Source organism: Vanellus vanellus (genome assembly GCF_965231255.1).
Source record: "Vanellus vanellus genome assembly, chromosome: 1".
In the NCBI taxonomy this organism is placed as follows: Eukaryota; Metazoa; Chordata; class Aves; order Charadriiformes; family Charadriidae; genus Vanellus; species Vanellus vanellus.
The window spans coordinates 103,273,809-103,293,094 of record NC_138905.1 but is presented as its reverse complement, the minus strand read 5'-3'; the positions used below and the strand labels follow the sequence as shown (position 1 = coordinate 103,293,094).

Below are 19,286 nucleotides of genomic sequence, written 5' to 3'. Positions count from 1 at the left end.
AAGTACTGCCAGAATTCACTTTTGATTGTGTAGTAAAAGTATCCCTGTGGTTGTAATGACACGTATTCCACTAAAGGGTTTGACAAAACCACTTCCTGTCTGCAGGGTAACTTTGTAGGTTAGTTGACCAAACCTTGTGCTATTCACTCTGTTTCTGGGATTTGTGGCTTTGGTTTTGGTTTGGTTTTACCTGGGTTTAACACAAGACTGTATTTTTACTTTTGCAAAACATAATTCTGGATCCCGGGCTCACATCATCTGCTTTTATTCTTGGGATTTGTTTTGATTGAGCAACTGCTGTTTCCTTTGAATAGCATCAGTCTTTATGGCCCCCAATCAGAAGCTTAAACTGCCTCAGTTCTCACTGAAGTTTACCATATATAGTAGTCTGTATGCTAGTCTGTGGATTCTGCAAGTTGGATGTTCTCTGCATCTCAAATAAAATCTGCCTTTTCATAAGAACAGCTGGAGGGTGAGATGCTATTTCTTAAAGCTGAAATGTCCTCATTGAGGAGGGGGTCTGTCAAGTTGTTGCATTATGACTTCCTGAAGAAATAAGAGCCTCTCCTTGCTGGCTGGCTGAAGGCTTGAGGAGCAGCCAGTTACTGGCTCAGATGGTACTTCTGTTAACTGGGTAGCTAGCTGTGAGTATTATATAAAACACTTTTGAGCTTGAGAATAGGAGAATGGTTATGGATACTGTGCTTAGGAAACATGGAAGGTAGCGGCAGAAGTATCATTAGAGCAGTGGGTTTGAGTGCATGAAGTTTGGTGTCATGGGTTAGGCTGCTCAGAGTACTGCAAATGAAAGAGTTGGTGGCAGCATAAAAGTCATCATGAGAAGTCACTGTGGCGGTCGTAAGTTTTGATCTGCCTGACCTTGGGTTGACCAGCAGTTTAGTTGAATACATGAGGTGATTGACACCAGGTGGTGCTGCAAACCAATGATCAAACGGGGTATAGTCAATGAAAGCAGTTGCCAGTTGTGCTTGTGGGTAAGGAGTAGTAACAGAGGCTAGAACGTAACACTTCTAACCTGTAATATAAGATGCCATTTGTCTCTTTGCAAGGTGTTGTCTGTCTTCGGTAATGATGGCATGCACATTGCAAGCTACTAAACCAGATGATGAATATAAATTTGATAGGTACAACAAATCAAACTTGTCAAAATAGACCTTAAGAGTTTGAAAAATATTTTGGAAGAAATATGGAGAGCACCACAGTCTAGCAAATCAAGATGCAAGTTTTACTGTTTTGCATATAGAATGACTATAACAGAACAGTAACTAGTTGTACAGAATATAGTACATTTTTTCAAAATTTACTATAGTAAATAAGTTGAAGAGAGTATGGACATTGCATTGCTATATTGCACAGTCAAAAGGGTGGTATTGGGGATGATTTTTATTCAGCAAATAATGTTAACAAGAGGACATTATTCTTGTTTTGAATGACAGCAGTGCAATACTGTTTTGGTTGTTTATACTGTTTTTATACACAGTTGATGGAAGAGATCTCAAAACCCCTGTATGATGTTGACTATTTCAACAACCGTGTCTCTTTTTGAAGTTATTTTTCTTAGCCTGTTTTGCACTGAGGTTTAAGATATCTAAATTTGAGCTCTCTTCAAAAAGTCTTTGAAAAGATAGGTTTATGAAACATTTTGGGAGGTACTTTTTATAAAGATGATAAATTCTGTTAGTGTCTTAAACCTTGTATTTGAACATTAGTCATCTATTATTGTGTGGCGTAGCAGACATTTTTTTTGAGCCTTGGTATATGAAAGTATAATAGCGTAAGTAGCAGGGGGTTTTAAGCAAATGGCTGATGTGCTACGCCAGAAGCTGGAGCGGTGTAACTTTTGTCACTTGAGTGGTTTCTGGAGTGGGAAAATCGTTTCAAAATATCATGATGTTACTGCTCAGCTGTATGTAACCACATCATCGTATTAAATATAGAACTTTGACTCATTGGATTCTCTAAATAACAAAAGCTAACATCATCTGCCCCTGAGGTTCTAATTCCAAATGTGAATATGGTTTGAATTTATACTGCGCTTTAGACTTGGAGTTTGTGACAGTTCAAGACATTATGAAAACATCTATTGAAACCAGAGGAATGTGGAAATTTGTGTAGATTGTTATGAACTGTGAGATAATTGGACGATTGTTTTTTATTCTGGGGAGAACAGAATAACTAGAGAGCAAAAGAGAAGGACTTGAAACACATTTCTGGAGAATCTGTTGTTTATACAAGGCCATTACAAGTTTATTTTTACTCAGCCAAATGCTTTTCTTTATTGCCCTTCATGTTAATTGCATTTCAGAAGGAGAATGTACTTTTATGAACAATTCTTACCTTCATATTTTCCATACAGTAAAATGATCGTATAACTATATATTTTTAAAGTTAAATAGAAAGGGATTTTTTAAGTTAGTAAAAAAGGGTTTAATATATATAATGTATACACATTGAACTTAAATATAGTGACAATTATTCTTAATTATTGGAGTATGCACTTCTCAGTTTTTCCATTTTAGTGCTTATAAAGTACTTAGTATGATTTTAAACTCCATGCATAAAAATTGGCACGTGCAAGTGAAGGTATGTACTGCGTTATTACATGTATATTTTGAAATAGTATCAGTATGAACAAAACTAAAACACAGCTACCGGAAATAAGAGCTTGCTGTGTCGTACCACATTCAGTAACATTCTCAGAACAAAATAAATATTTTCAATGTAAGCTCTGCATTGAAATACAACAAAAATACTGGAAAGATTTAGTGGATTGAAGAACAACTGCTGGCTTTTATAACTGCATTAATGAAATCAATTTGAGTGAATGTGTAGTGAAGAACACTTTTTCAATATGTTACGCTAACATATTAAAGAACAATGGTTATAGCTCAGAAGTTTTATTGTTCCGTTGTTATTAAAACCTTTGTTTTGTTCTGTCTGTTAAACTTCTTGTTTGGCAGCAGTAAGATTTGGCACAGGACACATTGTCTCAGTTAATGTACTGAGCATTACAAGAAGAAATGCTGAATCCTGCAGAGATTACCTTTGTAATCCCACTCTAGGTAGAGGGATTTACAGATATCTATAGGTTGCTTTTATTAAGAGTTGGGGTTGGGGAGAAGAAACCATCACATTAAAAGTGTTACAGAATCACTCATTTGCTCTGTGTTGAATTAGCGTATTAATTGATTTTTGTAGTTTTATAAATTTCTGTGAAGTTACTGGTAGCAGCAGTAGTATAGGAAAAGAAAAATATGGCTAGTTTCTATGACATTGTCTGTTTTTTATTCAAGGGGTAGCATGTAAAAAATATGATGTTTCATGCATGTTCATTGATCTGTGGAATTCAGCTTTGATATTATGGTTGCTTTCCTTTTTATTTTGTCTTAAAGGAGGCCTTCTTGAGTAAAGCCATACATGTGAGACTCCATCTGAGTCTTCCCTAGTTTGAGTAGGGCTGAGGTCAAGAAAATGGTGGAATGTGCTCTCTTAACGAGTTAAAAAAAAAAAATGCAGTGAGGAGGTAGGTTAGTAATGGCTTTTAATGCATAGTTGCTTCAGGGACCTATTTTGAATGTAAAGGAATGGCCCAATGGGAATACAAGCCATCTAGTATTTTTATGTCATTGAGATTTCTGAGGGTTTTGTTTGTTATTGTCTTCAATTACTTGACAGAAAATAAACTGAACTTCTGTTGAATTATTGTGGCAAATTTATTACTTACTTGAAAACTGATTGCAGTAAATGTATGTTGCTTATTAAAAGATAGTAGAAATAACTGTAAGCTTTGACCTGTAAATATTTAATCTTATGTGACATTCCACAGTTTGTTTTAAATTCAGTAGTTCAAACCTTTCCTTGAAAATGAAGAAACGTCAGCAGTGTTTTAGTTTTCTTTATTTCAGTAGAAAGCTTTACTTGAGTCATCATTGCTCAGTCTTTGCTGCTGCTCAAAATGTTGATGCTTTTATGTTCAAATTAATGGTATTTCTGGAAGTATTAATACTTTTTCTTCTTTTTTTGAGCAGATTATGACAGTACCAAATGATCCCTATACTTTCCTGTCTTGTGGTGAAGATGGCACTGTAAGATGGTTTGATACTCGAATCAAAACAAGTTGCACAAAGGAAGATTGTAAAGATGTAAGAGTGAAATCTTTTAATAAAGATGACCTAAATGTAGAGCTGTACATCATACAAACATAGGATATGAATTCTGGTAAGGCTTTTAGAAATAATAGATTTCAGGGTCGTTGGTGGAGATGACAACGTATTTCCCAAGAAACAAAAAAAAGTCTGGGGAGCTTGCTTTCTTCCCTCCCCCCTTCCCCTCCCCCCTTCCCTCCTAATTTATTTCATTTTAATATCTCCTTTGGCAGTTTTTAATTCATGAACTTTGGTGTAAGGCTTTAGATATGGTAGAAAAGGTTCTGTGTTGAAACTGAATCTCTTGGTCTGCTTTACATTAGTTACTATAGAGTGCAGAGTTGAAGGCAAAAATTGAACCTTGAAAAATCATCTGCAGCCTTGTGTTCTTGAGCATCCTATGTCCTTCCATAAGAAAAGATTTGGTAATGAATTAAACTACATCAAATTACTCACTGGTATTACTCCCTAGAAGGTAAGATATTGGTGGTGTCCACAGTGTTTGGATTTCAGAAAGTTTTAATACTGAGTTGGAGAAAAACTGACACCAAAGTATATATTACTACTCTCGGTTAATTTTATTCTGCTTTCTCCATATTTACCAGCTCTAGGGCTTTCTTTCTTTCTTTCTTTTCCTCTACCCAGTTATCTGCCCATAGATGAAATCTATTCTCAGCCTTTAAATTAATTTAGACTGTTTCTGCATATTTCGTGCTCTTGTGTCTCAACAGTTATCTATGTTTCCATAGGAAAATCCAAGGTGCAAGCTAATTTATAAATCCATAGTTGTTATGCTTATCTGTTTTTAAGTGTTTGTTCCTGTGGTTTGTTTTGGTTTGGTTGTTTTCTTTTTTAGTTGGTCTAATGATCTATTTCTTTTTCTGATAGTTTTCCTTCTCTGCAGTGGCTTTTCTGTTTGATATATTTACAATCTATCTTCACAGGGCCAGACCTAGTTTTCTCAAAACCTCCTTGACTAATAGGCCTGTGTCCTGAAGTAAAATATAACATTATACTTCAAATATTCAGAGCTCTTATTTGAATGCTGTATTTTGGTTTGTTCCAGGATATTTTGATAAACTGTCGGCGTGCTGCCACTTCTGTTGCTATCTGTCCACCAATCCCATACTATCTTGCTGTGGGTTGTTCTGATAGCTCAGTAAGAATATATGATCGACGAATGCTTGGTACAAGAGCAACAGGTAGGAACCATACCGTACAGTAAGCTTTTCTAACCATTTACAGTTCCAATTTCAGGTTAGGTTGTTTTTTTTTTCCAAAATAGATGGTGAATGACTGAAGTGTAATACTGAAGTATAGCTTGCTTCACTGAGAACTATGCTTTGTAATAATAGAGTCATTTCACTGTAGTATTTGCTAATACAGAAATCTTCAAGTAAGTAAACTTTAATCTCTTCATCCATTAGAATACGGTGTATATTGAATGCAGAAAAAGACATTTTGTAATGTCTCTTCTTTTGTCTTGAAATGTGATTCCAGGATTCCAAAAAGCTGGTGATTGCAGGCTGCAGTGGTCCACCTGAATTTAATTAAGTTCTTATCTTGTCCATGCCGGAATGTGTTGCTTCTTATGGGAAGGGAACTTATGAACTCTATAATGTCATGCAATATGCTTATCTTTGCAGTAGTTGTTGCTGTATCTAACATAATTTCACTGAAAAGTTACAAATTCTTCATGTGAAAGCTAGCATGCTTCAGATGCTCGCCTAAGGATTTTATAAAAAAATTGCAGTTGACAAGCAAAAGTGTGTTATGTAGTTTAACATCTCTCTTACAATGTGTGATCAGTGTATGTTTGGACACATGCATTAATACACGTAGCTGTGCCTACGCATTCATGCAAGTAATGAGTGTCACAAAATCTGTCATTTCTTGCAACGTTTTCCTGTTGATGATTGTGATGGGAGGAGAAAGGAAACAGTAAAGATCACTTAATAAACATAAAAATACCCTCTCATCAGGCTAACATTCTTGTAAGATCTCTCCCTTTCATCACAGTGGTCAGCAAAATTCTGTGCGAACTGCCTAAGGAACAGATTCGGGGGGGTGGGGTGATTAAAAGGTACGATGTACTTGCTTTTGTATTGTAATAGTACAGGAATAAAATTAATTCAGATATGCAGGCCTATAGAGTAAAGGAGAGAAAAGACAAAATTGTGAAGACTAATTTTTCTGGTTATATTGGTATAGTGTTCTGTTGTTTGTTTTGCAGTATTTTGGGGTTGTGGTTTGTTTTTTTGTGTTTTGGTGTTTGTTGTTTTTTTTAAGGGATGAGGTATGCTATGACTAGTGAGCAAACTATTGATTTTCATTCAAAACTTTCTGTTTCAGTCCTTATGTAGTGTGAGATGATAAACTTTGAACTTGTCTGTGGTCAAGGACAGACTGTTGCACATACTAAGCTGCAGCAGATACACCATGCGACAAACAGCTACATGACAAATTCTGAGTTTTTTGAAAAGTCTGTTTTTCTCAGTGTTAGATCTTCTTATAGGTAACTTTTATCTGCGCACAAATTTGTAATTCTAGAATTTAAGATTGTGTTAGCCTGTGGGATGGAGGTGATTTGTCAGGGAAGCATGGTAAGTCCAATGTATCGTATAGTTCTGTGGTTTCAAAGTGGCAGTATTATTATGCCTCAAAGAAGAAAAACTAGTATTTTTTACAACATTTTGGGTATGTATATCTTAAATTTTCAAAGTTTTGTATAATGAATTTCTTTCTAATTTATGTGTAGATGCAGATTTGCATTATTATTGTGTGAGTGTTCTTTGGTTCCAAAATTTCCATTTGTACTACATTTGATAGATGCACACACTGTCATGGGTATGTCATATATGAATATATTTGTGTGTGTGCGCTGTAATATTTTTTTTTAAATGTGCATAGTGCTTGTAAACAAAAATATAAAATACTAGTAAGTTCTGATATGTTACTATTCAGATCCAATTTAATGCAAAACCTATAGAATATATAGCTTTTCTCTGATCTTTTGTTGGATGTTAAATAAGGACTATATTGAAGCTTTTGAAAATTTGCAATAGTAAATGTGTCATTTCTTTATCTCTCTTCTCCCTCCCCCGTCCTTTTTTTTTTTTTTTAATATAGGGAATTATGCTGGTAGGGGCACTGTTGGAATGGTGGCACGTTTTGTTCCTCCTCATCTCAATAACAAATCCTGCAGAGTAACGTCTCTGTGTTATAGTGAAGATGGTCAAGAGATCCTTGTTAGCTACTCTTCAGATTACATATACTTGTTTGATCCCAAGGATGACACAGCACGAGAACTTAAAATTCCTTCTGCTGAAGAGAGACGGGAAGAGGCAAGTGATTAAGATGACCTGTTTTCATGTGTTTTTTTTCTTGTGGCACACTTATATCAGTTGTATTTCCCTTTAATTTAATCTTAAATTAATGTTGCTGTTTTCATAGATTGAGATGTGACAAGTAGATTGTGTTACAGAATTTGTATATTTTCAACTAATTAATTTATATATTTACAATATTTTGTTACTCTGGTTTTCTTTCTTGTCTGTTTTCTTTTTCCTAAAGATGAGAAGGCATCTACATGAACCTCAGGTTATAAAATGAGCAAAGGTGGCAGGTCACTCTTAAGGTGTATTCTCTGTTATTTTCTGTGCCACCAAAAGCATATTCCCTGAAATCAAGTATAAATACTCTTTGTTAAAAGTTATAATTTAATGATAGAGATGACAGGGTACAAAATGTTCAGGTCAAGGAGGTGAGTCACTGCTACTGAGTAATATTAAAAGTTTCAGCAGCGTAACCAAAACACAAGCAGTTGTTTATTACCAGCTCAGCTGCAATGATGCTGACCCTTCCAGTCTAAATTTTCTGATCAATATAAACCAAATCTCTTTAACTACAGTGAAGTTGTATACATCTCTTACCTTTCCCCCTCTCCCCCAACCATCCACTCCTTCCTGCCCCTGCCCTTATACTCATCATTCCACAGGCTCCTCTGTATCCTGAGTTCATTCATTACCTTTAGCCTGAGACAGGAGCCTCAAGGGAGTTTACAACGAGTTGTCAGCATCCTGCTGTCTTTGCTGGGAGGATAAGTGTGATGATAATGATGGTGATTTCTTCCTTCTCTTTGCTGGGAGAAACATGATGTTGATGTTTTCTTCCTTATTTTCTTAAAGTCTGCTTGAAGGCCATATTTATTCATTTTTTAAACATGTTTTACATGATGTGGGGTTTTTTAATAGTCTGCTAATATGGCATGGTTTTGCTTTTAAATGCTTGTTCTTTGTCCTTGTTGTTACCCCTAAAACAGTTGTTGCTTGGGTCCAGCCTTAACAGTACAATTAACAGCCTCGGGAGAGTTGCTGAGAAGGTGTCTCTGGTATCCTCCTGTGTCCACACCTGCAGGATATCTGCTGTCAGCCCATGCCTGTAATACTTTAGTGTCCTGTGTTCATAGGTAGTTTTTTCTTGCACAGCTTAGCTAGTTGGCATTCCTGTATATATCAAAATTGTTAATAAGAAGTCATACACCACACATCTATGAAAATCTAAGCAACACTAAAGCAAATTAGGAGATAATCACCTGGTCAGTAGACAATTGCTGGTGCAGCTAAATGAGCTAAAAGAATGCTCCAAGCAAGTCCAAAGCCTGACGAGTGTGAGGCTTGCATTGTTAGCTTCATATTAAGCCTGTGGCCCGTTACTAGCAGTGACCGTGCTGTATTTTACTGGGTCACAGGCTGCCATTACTAGTACAAATATTGATGATCAGAAGGGGGTATAGGTTTTAGGACTGAGGAAGAATGTCCAGCTGACTTACAATGTTACCTCACTGAGGCAGGAGAAGGCAAAAAGGAACCCAGAAAAAATTAAATGATGAACAAATGGTTCTGTACTTATCCCTTTCTTCTATGTAATGTTAATCTGCTGTGAAGTAATTTGGCAGAGAATTGACTGCCCAGTTACTAGAGAGAGAGAAGATTGTGACGGCTTGTTAAGAACAGATCCTGTGTATTCTTTCCTTTTGTAAGGACAGAGTATGTCCTGTAATCTCTTCTTGCCGGGTGATTTTACTTAAATGCTATTTTTATTTCAGTTTGGCTTTAAGTTGTATACAGTAGAAGGAATGTAAAGCTTTCTTCTGGAATCTGCTGGCTACTTAAAGTTAACACTTTAATATGCTTTTGCTGTAGGGGTTTTGTGTTTAATTTAAAATTGTCACCACACCTATTCACCCTTTTTTTTTTAAGCCAGCAATATCCAGGCAATACACTTAATTTTAAACTCTGAACTGCCTTTCTGAATGTTCAAAGTACTAGCTCTTTCTTTTCAAGTTGCTGAAAGTAACACTACCTATGTAGTACTTGTTTTATACTTCCTGCTGCAAAAAATCCTGTGTTATAAAAATTGAAAAACCATAAGTTAAAAAATAAACTAAAGTTTATTTTCATAAAATTTCATTGTTTTGTTAATGTCTGGTTATTTTTTCCTTTTCCTTAATTGCAAATCCACATTTCCTTAAACTGAAGCTGTTTTTAGCATGAAGAGGTGAATGTTTTTGCAGAATTCAGGCTGAGTTCTGGAAAACCTTTATTATTGTTCCGTATGGAAAGCCTCAATTAACTTAGTATTGCATAAAATAAAAGCTGGATTAGTTCAGAGTCATTGACTTAGACTGTTGAACTTCTGTATAGCTAAAACTCTTGGATTCTATTGATACAGTGCTGTGCTTATTCATAGTTGATCTGAACATATGGTTAATGTTCCTTTTTTTGTGACATACAAATTTATGTAACTTAAGAAAATTGAGATACCGCATTTATATTTCAACTTAGAATTCTGTACTGTCTAACATAAATAGCTTTGTAATGCCTTTCTCTTTTTAAAAAAAAAAAACTTTCTTTTTTGTAGTTACGGCAACCTCCTGTTAAACGTTTGCGGCTAAGAGGGGATTGGTCAGATACTGGACCAAGAGCAAGACCTGAGAGTGAACGAGAAAGAGATGGTACAGTGTTTGCAGTTGGGGGTGGGGTGTGGGGTGTTGTTTTGCATGTGTGTTGTTTTGGTTGGGTTTTTTGGTTTGGTTTGGATTTTATTTTCCAAATTTTCTTAAGTATTCCTGAAGTACATGTTTCAGATTAAACTATTCATGTTTTAAGAATCAGGCAGGTCTTAAGATGGTTTTCTTAGAATTTAACACAGAGCTGCTATTCTACAGTGATTTTTAAAAATATCTAAATTGAAAATATTCTTACCAGAAAAAATGTGTTGCTTCAGTTAGGCTGCTGTAAATCAAGGGGAGCTTACTTCATTGTCATTGGTCCTGTAGGAACACAAATACCTATTTCCCTTTTTGTAGTCAAACCTCATATGCAATCGAAGTTACCAGTGAAATGCTCTGTAATGGTTACATTAGGGGACTGGACCTCAAAGCAATAGGATTCTAATATTGTATCTTTCTTTCTTTTTTTTTTATAAAACACATGTAGTGACTAAATTTTTATGCTTATATGTTCATGTTTGTAATATATTACTCATTTACTTAATGCTTCAGTAGGTAGAGCATTTCGAAAGCTATGCTTTAGTGTCAAAAAATGGGATACCAAAGCAGAGGGTGCTTTGTCACTCATCTTGCTCTTTATCTAATGATGTGTTTCTGTTTAAATCTGACAGTTGTGAAGGTACAAGTATTTGTTCTGTTTCCCTTAAATCTGTCTCCCTTTTCTGCCTACCATTTCCCTTTCCAGATTTTCTGTGTTGGTTTTCTTATCTTCCTGATTCCCCAAACTAGAATAACAGTGTCTAGCTGTATCAGACTAATAATGGTCCATGTAGAGTAGGATTCTCTGGCACAGACAAAAGGAGATGCTGTTTAGGGAGAGAATGTGAGCCTGTCCTCTTACCTTAGTCTGTTGCCTTTGTTGCTTCCCCACTATTCAGAATTACTGGATTAGAAATTTTAGAGGGTATGTTCCCATCTGCTCCTTTGGAATCTGTGCGTGGTTCTATTGCTTGTGAGTTTCTGTAATCCTTTTTTGAACCTGTTGATAATATTTCATATGGGAAAAAATTCCAGAAGTTCAGTGCCCACTGTGTAAAGGAATACTTTCTTTTCTTTCTTTTAAACTGCTCTCTTAGTTTCATCATGTGCCTTCTTATTCTAATATCACAGGATTTGATTATTAACAGTTTTACATTCTGCTTACTTGGTGCTTTCATTCCACAGACCTTATTTGTATACCTCCTCATATTAGGGGTACTTTTGTTATCATTTTTGTTGCAGGTCTTTCCCATCAAAATTAGTTGTAGCTTTGCCTTTGCACAAAGTTACTGTTTAATCTAAATTCTTTTTCAGCTAAATATCTTCAGTGTCCTTCTAGCTGTCTTTTTCCCCGTAATGTCAAGTAAATATGCTGGGAAGAAAATCAAGCCTGAGAAAAGGACTTCTCCACTAGACTCCTCCACTATAGACATTGGATAGATTTTTATTTTTGCAAAACAAAGCTTCAGTATCTTTACTGTGCATTATTTGATACAACTGTATAGTGACTGAGAGAGAATAGCTATATGGCATTAGACAGGCATGTAGTGACCTGTGACTTATTTTTCTGTTAACTGTTCATTGTCCTGTCTTCCCATCATTAACCATCTTTTTGTCTGTTTTCTTCAGCTGTTGCATATCATTTTTTTGTGTGTTTTAAGCTTCTGAGGTCAGAGCTCCTCTGCCCTGGGGTACAGGAAGGGAATGAAGGATCGCAGTGGAGGGTCAGAGACCTGCAGTGTGGAAATAATGATAGACAAAGGCATTAGGGTCAGATTGAGGGGCATTGTTTTTTGGGGGGTATGTTTGACATGTTCCCTTTTCCTTCTTCATTCCCAACAATGTCTTTTAAACTCAAGCAAATAATCTAAAAGCAAGGTCTAATGATGATATATTCAAGCTATATCCTAGCAATGAAGATTATATGCAGTCCTGAAAGATAATCAGTTGTTCCAGACATTTGATTAGTCTTTCAGCTTTTGTGACATCTGTGCAGGCACTGATATTTGAGAGACATATTCTCACTATACATGTTCTTCCCAAGTACGGTCCAGAATTTTTTAGTGTTACATTTCTTATGCAGGGTCTGAAAATATTTTTCATTTCACAGAATACAAAAAACACTTAAAGATTCAAATACTCTATTTCAGCCCTTTACAAATGGATTTTTTCCTCTCTTCTTTCTTGAAACAAATTTTGTTTTATATGTAATAAAACCAGAAATAAAATGAGAAGAAAATGTTTTCGTTATGTTGAAAGAATGTCACAGATTTTGCTGCTTGAGAGTCTTTGCAGTCCTGACACCTGATTCAAAATGTGAAAATGAAAATCCCTAAAAGAACTTTGTTGTTATATTAAATTATTATGATGAGGAAAATCTAAGTCATGAAGAAGCCTTTTGGAAATGTTAAAAACATAACGTGCTCATTTTATGCTAGTCTTTGCTCTTTCATTGTTTAACGATAAAATTGGTTCTTTTATAATCAGCTGGAAAAACCTAAAAATCTAGCCTTTCCTAACTTATTTAACCAGCATTTAAAACTGAATGACATAAATTTCACAATGTCATATGTACAAAAGCTCCAGGTAATTGTAAAACAGAAAACTGTTTTTGATGAGGTGCCGTATTCAGCTGGCAATTCTTGCTTGACTAGTTCAGGGGATTACTAGTTACATAGCTTACAATGCAGGGTTTTTTTTAATGAAAGAAATAGGGGGGGAAATGAATGCTTTTGTAAACTTGTAGATAAAACTTCAGCATTACTTGTTTTACAGGGGAGCAAAGTCCTAACGTCTCTCTAATGCAAAGGATGTCAGACATGCTTTCACGATGGTTTGAAGAAGCTAGTGAAGTTGCACAAAGCAATCGAGGACGAGGAAGATCACGGTCCAGAGGTAATTTCCTTCTTTTCAAGAATAATAATTACAACAGAAAGTATGTTTATACTGGATGTACGGGCCTTGAATATCAGCCTTTATGAGGTATAAATTATTTTTAGTCCACTCTGAAGAACTGAGCACACTTGTTTGCCATATGAATGGTAATGCAAAGGAATCTTTAGAGATAGAGTTAAGTTTACCTTTGGGCTCTTGTTTTTCATGCTTTATTTTTAATCAAAGGTGGGACTAATCGGACAGATGCTCCTGCTACTAATAACATGCCACCTAATACAGAATCAGAAACTGCAATGGAAGTAGATGGTTCTGAGAAGCTTCCATCATCATCATCTTCTACAATGTCAGCCCAAGCTCCTTCAACATCATCTTCAACAGAAAGTCCCCCTTCAACTTCATTATTGTCCTCTCCTGATAATGAACAAAGGCCTTCTTTAGGGGCCTCAGCTCAACCTGTGCTCCATCAGTCTGGTGAGAAGAAATCCATCTTGTCGTTGTTTGTGAAAGATGCTTTTAATAAGAAACAGTTTTATTTTAGGAAATTTTGGGTAATTGATCTCGGTCCGTTTTCTTTTTTGCATATCCTTAATGAGACTACGTATTTTGTAGTTACCAAGGGACTTAAAGAAAGAGTAAAACCATCAACTGTATACATTTGTCTGAAGAAAGAATCTCAAAGGGGGTAACCAGTATTGTCTTTTGAAGTAGAAATAAAAAATTATTGCTTGTTTTTTCTAAAGTTATTGTTCTCTTCGTGGAATATAAATAACATCATGCCTTCTTCAACTGTGATTTGGCTGTAGCAGCATCTGTGCAATGAATAGCAGAACCTATGCCTGTTATCAGAGGAAGTAGAGAACGTCTCCTTCAGTAGGAATCTACATCCTCAACACTTCAGTCAGCAATGTTATTTTTTTGCTTCTCAAAAGTATCTGGATGGACAGGGCTCGCCTTGCGTGTTATTCCATTATTGGTTAATAAATTATACTACATATTGATTTTTAAGTTTGTATATCTTGAAGAAACTCATCTGTATTTAATAGACTTATGTTCTTATTGTGGGACAAAGAAGAAAGTATGTATATTCCACTGTCCGTGTCAGAAACTTATTTGGGTAGTAAAAGAGCACCTTATGCTTTGACTTGCCCTTTTCCGTCTCTATGCTAGAAAAGATGCCATAGCCTTTAGAGTTAAATATTTGCATGAGATTTTATTTTTACTTTTTTAAAGTGAGTTTCTAGGCCTCACAGTTGTGGTGGAAAGGATGATGTGATCCGAAACACCTACAGGTTCAGACTTGATTATTTTAAAATCTCATGGGTTTTGTATAAATTCACTTTTTGTCTTGTACCAATTGTAAAATACCTGTTGTAAAAAATCAAGGTTGTTGTCATTGGAAAAGATGACTGATAGCATCTTCAGGCCCTAAATTGGATATTCTGGAGAGATGGGGATTTCCCAGGGAAAAGTATGCTATTTGGTGTACTGTGGCTGCTGCAGCCAAAATCTTTGGGACAGTTGAGAAATGATGAGGTATCTGGTATCTGAAAGGCATGGAAGCTAAAGGCATAAGTTGAAATTCATTAAATGTATCATTCTCACCCTTTCAGACCTTGCAACTAGTCTGATACTTACTAGAGGAAATAAACAGTGAGCAGAAGCATGACAATACACAGAGTCAGATACTATTTCTAGAATAAGTGAATGCTAGAAAATTTATTTAGTAGCAAAGGCTGTCACCTATGTTTTTTTATTAGTATTGGTGTCAGCTTGCTGCAATCTCAAGTTTCTCACAATATGCATACAAAAAATTGATTAAGGGCTCTACTCTTATTCAGTGTAACCTAATTTAGCTGCCACTATCTTTGGTACAGAGGGATAGCCACCAAGGAACGCACATACCATTACCAAGGGTTCATTTTTATGTATTTATTTCTTTTTTTAAAAAATATATGGCGTATTCTGGAGCTTACAGTTGCCAGGAAAGTATGTCCCATATTAAGAATTATTGCTTCAAGTCATTGAAACTTTGTGGGTTGCATAATGATAGTGCGCTAGAGAGCATTTCTGGAATTATGGTGCATTTTCTGTCCTGCATTTTAAAGAATGTATGTGGACTAGAAAAAGCATTTTCCTCTTTTTCTCTGAATCTGTCTGAATTTCTAAGTAAAAGTTTATTCTGCTAGCATGAAGCTGAAGTTGTTATTTCTTGATCCAGCTCTTCTCTAAGATCATTTCCTCTTTCCCAGTGTTACTTTGGGTTTAAGACCGATTTAAGACTCCATATATTCAGTTTTGAAAGGGGTAGTGCTGGTTGTTTTGTTAACAGACAGTGGATACTTATACTTTCTAATTTACTGTATACTGTTTGGTAGGTTCTTTGACTACACCTAAGCAGGTGTAGTCAAAAAAAAAAGTCACCGTCACACGCACCACACACACGCACACCCACCCACCCAACTCCAAACTCACAGAAACAAACAAAACTGTATCTGGTGTTCTTTATTGCTGTATGAAGATTTTAGTGTTAGGACCAAGAGTTATCTTTAAATTGTTTACAAGAGTCCCACAAGAATAAGCTTAATAGTACTATACATTTGCACACTTAAAAGCAGTGCAAACTAGACAAGATGCTTACCAAAACACTTAGGCTTCTGTAAAACAAGTCTTTGGGTAACACGGGCAAGTTCAGGGAGAGGGAGGGGAAGTTACTGGGCAGAGGGAGCAGGTCATGGCAGAACACTAACAATGGGGTTATGAATAGGTAAGCTTGAATGAGAATTTCCATTTTGCAATGTCTGTATACTTATGTAACCCATGATGATGCTCAGTTACGAGATTTTATTTACTCACAGTCTCTATAAATTTGAAAACACTCTATTTTGCATCAAGAACAGGATTGCTGAGTTTGTTGAGCTGCATTTAGAGGTGAATAAAACCTGCTGCTTTTTGGGGTGACAGGATAGGGAAAGTGGTAATAGGAATAGTGGGGTTGAGTAGGAAGACCAGGTAGAGGTGTGTTGTAAAAGAATGATGACTGATGATTTCCAAGCATTTTGGAAAACAGAAGAAGGAAAGTGAGGGGCTTTCAGCCATCATTTTGCATAAAGTGGTGGTAGTTTGAATATTGTAGCAAAGACTTAACAAATGAAGAATATGTTTTTGGGTAATGACTTACTTATAACTGGAGCGTGAATTCATACTACGGAATGGAAAAACTTATAAACAGCTTTCCATAAATCATTTTTACAGATTTCTGTACTGAATGCAGGCACTGGTGGTAATCCTGTCTTTGAAATAGCAGTACCTTTGCATATGTATTATAATTCAAATGTATTGTTGGTATGGTGATCCAGAAAATACGCCATGTGGCGAGCGTTTGAGCTTCTACATCTGAATTACTTACTTCATTTCTTAATGTTTTAAAAAGTACATGTTGAAAATAAATAGAGTCAATACAAAAATGGTTCAGCACCGGAGCTTGTTGGGATAAGTCTCTTTATCAGGCTGTATTCTAGAAGAATACAGTTGGAACATTTCAGTAAGTTGCAAATAATCAACAAGATGACTGCAAAATCTCAGCACCCTGTTCTTGTCAGTACATTTGAATAGGTTTTGAGGTTTCTTTTTATAATGAGACAGAACAATTGCTGGAGATTTTCATGCTTGTCACTAAGGAAAAAAAATAAGAAATTTATTTTTTTGCCCTGCTTGGCCCATTCAGTGGAAACCATTAATCCATTTTTTACATTAGTTTTAAGATGTTTATTTGTGGTTTAACACTACAGCATCAGATACAACAAACTGTAAAATATAATAATGCTTTTTTTCCCCATAAATAATACTCCAGATACACATTGGTACCATTGGGAGGGTGCTAGGGGGGTAATTAAATAATTAGGGTAAAGCTTAATCTTAACATATATATTCTGATATAAGGTAACTTGACTTTTGAATGGGAAAGTGGCAATAGCTGGGGTTTTTTCTTGCTATTTCTATTTCCTCGCTCCATTTGCTGGCAAAATAAACATTTGCTTACAGATTCTGAAATGTGTTAAAAGGTATTGCCATTGAACATATTCAGGATGGTAGTTAATGGTACATGAAAACTTTCATGGCAAATTTCTTTGTCATATTCCTTTTAGGAAGTATATCTTTTTCCTTCTTGTTATACCCCATCAACCATAAACTGGCAGGATTTGTTTCACAGAAGTGGTATTAGACCAAGAATGTTAAAGGTTAGGACTGTTCGATGTTAACTGATGCCTGCCACTGATTTTTGAATTATTGGATTCTGTCTTTGGGTTTATTTCTTTTTATGAAGGAAAATTTGAAATTTGCTTGCTTCACTGATTGAATAAGGGTTATAGAATATTTGCAAAGCTTTTGCTTGTATGAAAGGTTATATGTCAATGTAATGCTCTCTAGTATTTCAACATTTCGTAGTACTGATTTCTTCTTTTCGCTTCAAATTTCCTCATACCTACAAAATACTCCAGAGTGCCCTTGATTGTAGTACTTTCAGGATAGGTCTAGGCTAGCAGTTTATATCAGAACTAGCTAGAGCATTTGATGTGACTGTTTGAGTCTGAATTAGCTTCCCTATTTCTAATTGAGAGTAGTTTGGCAGTGGTTCAGGTCAACGTGCTCCAGCTATTGGTAATAAAGATACAATCTGTGTTATATAAAGAGAAGCACTTGCTATACAGGACTTGTTTAAGTGGAGGAAATCAGCAAAGAGCACGAAAAGAATAAAAAATTACTTGGACGCCTAGTTTTATAGCAATTTGCAAAAAATACTCTTGATCAGACAGTGGACTGGTACATGCCAAAACGGTATAAGTGACAAATGAATAAAGACAGAAAAAAAACCTGAAAACGGTGAAGTCTCTAAATGTGGAACTGAAAGAGTAGTCTGTTAAGAGAATGATACTAAGAATTGTTTATGATTCAATAAATTACTTTCTCTGTAGGACCACTTAACAGTGTTTTCAGACTTTGAATCCTCACCTACTGGGAATGTCTGAGGCAAAATTGAGTTCATAGTAAAGTGTATTTTTTGGTTAGATGCTGTTCTGCCATCTATTTCTGTAGTCCCAGATTATTTTTTTTTTCACAGGTTTGTTTTGATCAAAATTGTACTAAATTTTTCTTTCACATCAGGAAGCCATCACATTCATTTTGAAAACCTAATGTAGACCACAGTTGCATAACTTTACACCACGAATATTCTCATTTGTTATATGTGTTAGGAACATGAAAATGAATACTTCTGTTGTTTTGCTTTGTTTTGAATCAGTCAGGAACTATCTATTTTCATTAAATAATTCTTTGTTAAATGGTTTAAGTGTTGGAGATGGGGAGGGGTTGTATTGTATGACATGAATCCTGAACTTCTAAGTACTGTCATTCGTGCATTTAGGAAGAGAAAAACAATTTAAATATTTTATTTCTGGATGTTAGTACATGACTTACATATTTTTTTCACTGTAATTACACTTAGCATCTGTTGCTTCTCTCTGTCAGTCTCCCCACCACCCCCTCCTGTTCTGTATATTGTATTTTCAATGCTTCTTTCTTTTACATACTCTTTTGTTGTTTTTTTTTTTCCCCCTCCCTGTTTGTCAGAGTTAATGGGACCTGAGTTAGCTATAATCCGTAGGGGTCTACAGCGACTGAGGCTTAAGAAAGCAGAACAACAAAGACAGCGAGAGCTAGCTGAGGGTTCAGCGCCACGGTCGTCCTCCTCTGATCAGTCCATCTCTAAGGGCTCCTCACAGGACCCTCAGACATCAGGTTGTCATTTGTCAAGGTTTCTTAAGCAGCTAATGTAGTTATAGTTTGTGCTGCTGGTGTTTGCTGAGATGCTTCTCTTCCAAAACAAGACAGTTAATGCATTTGCTGCTTGTCTTACCTTGCATGTGGTGGTGTTTATCATCACATGGTTAGGGAACAGTTTTCATTTATCTAACACGTTTGGATTATATAGCTAAATGATACTCTATGGAGAAAGTTTCCTAGGTGCATGGTATCAGGTATGTGCAATGTTTGTTAGAGCAGTTGAGCAATAAATTGCTGTGTCCTGAATAATGTAAGGTACATACGCACTTGAAATTGCTTTTTGGTGTTAATTGTATCCAATAGTAACATTTAAGACTTAGCTTTTGTTTCCC

General features: G+C 35.7%; 1 protein-coding gene across 7 annotated transcripts in view; it reads left to right on the top strand.

The window, feature by feature from the left end:
• DCAF6 (DDB1 and CUL4 associated factor 6) overlaps positions 1-19,286 on the top strand; it is an 89,867-nt gene that overhangs the window by 27,650 nt on the left and 42,931 nt on the right. For 4 of the 7 annotated variants that reach the window (XM_082498330.1, XM_082498328.1, XM_082498329.1 and 1 more), the window contains exons 5-11: positions 4,050-4,163; positions 5,233-5,368; positions 7,296-7,510; positions 10,089-10,182; positions 12,994-13,113; positions 13,339-13,584; positions 18,742-18,909. In XM_082498330.1, the coding sequence (XP_082354456.1) occupies positions 4,050-4,163; positions 5,233-5,368; positions 7,296-7,510; positions 10,089-10,182; positions 12,994-13,113; positions 13,339-13,584; positions 18,742-18,909 (1,093 nt within the window). The remainder of the gene's footprint in view (positions 1-4,049; positions 4,164-5,232; positions 5,369-7,295; positions 7,511-10,088; positions 10,183-12,993; positions 13,114-13,338; positions 13,585-18,741; positions 18,910-19,286) is intronic. The other 3 variants (XM_082498333.1, XM_082498332.1, XM_082498331.1) reach the window with 1 other exon arrangement.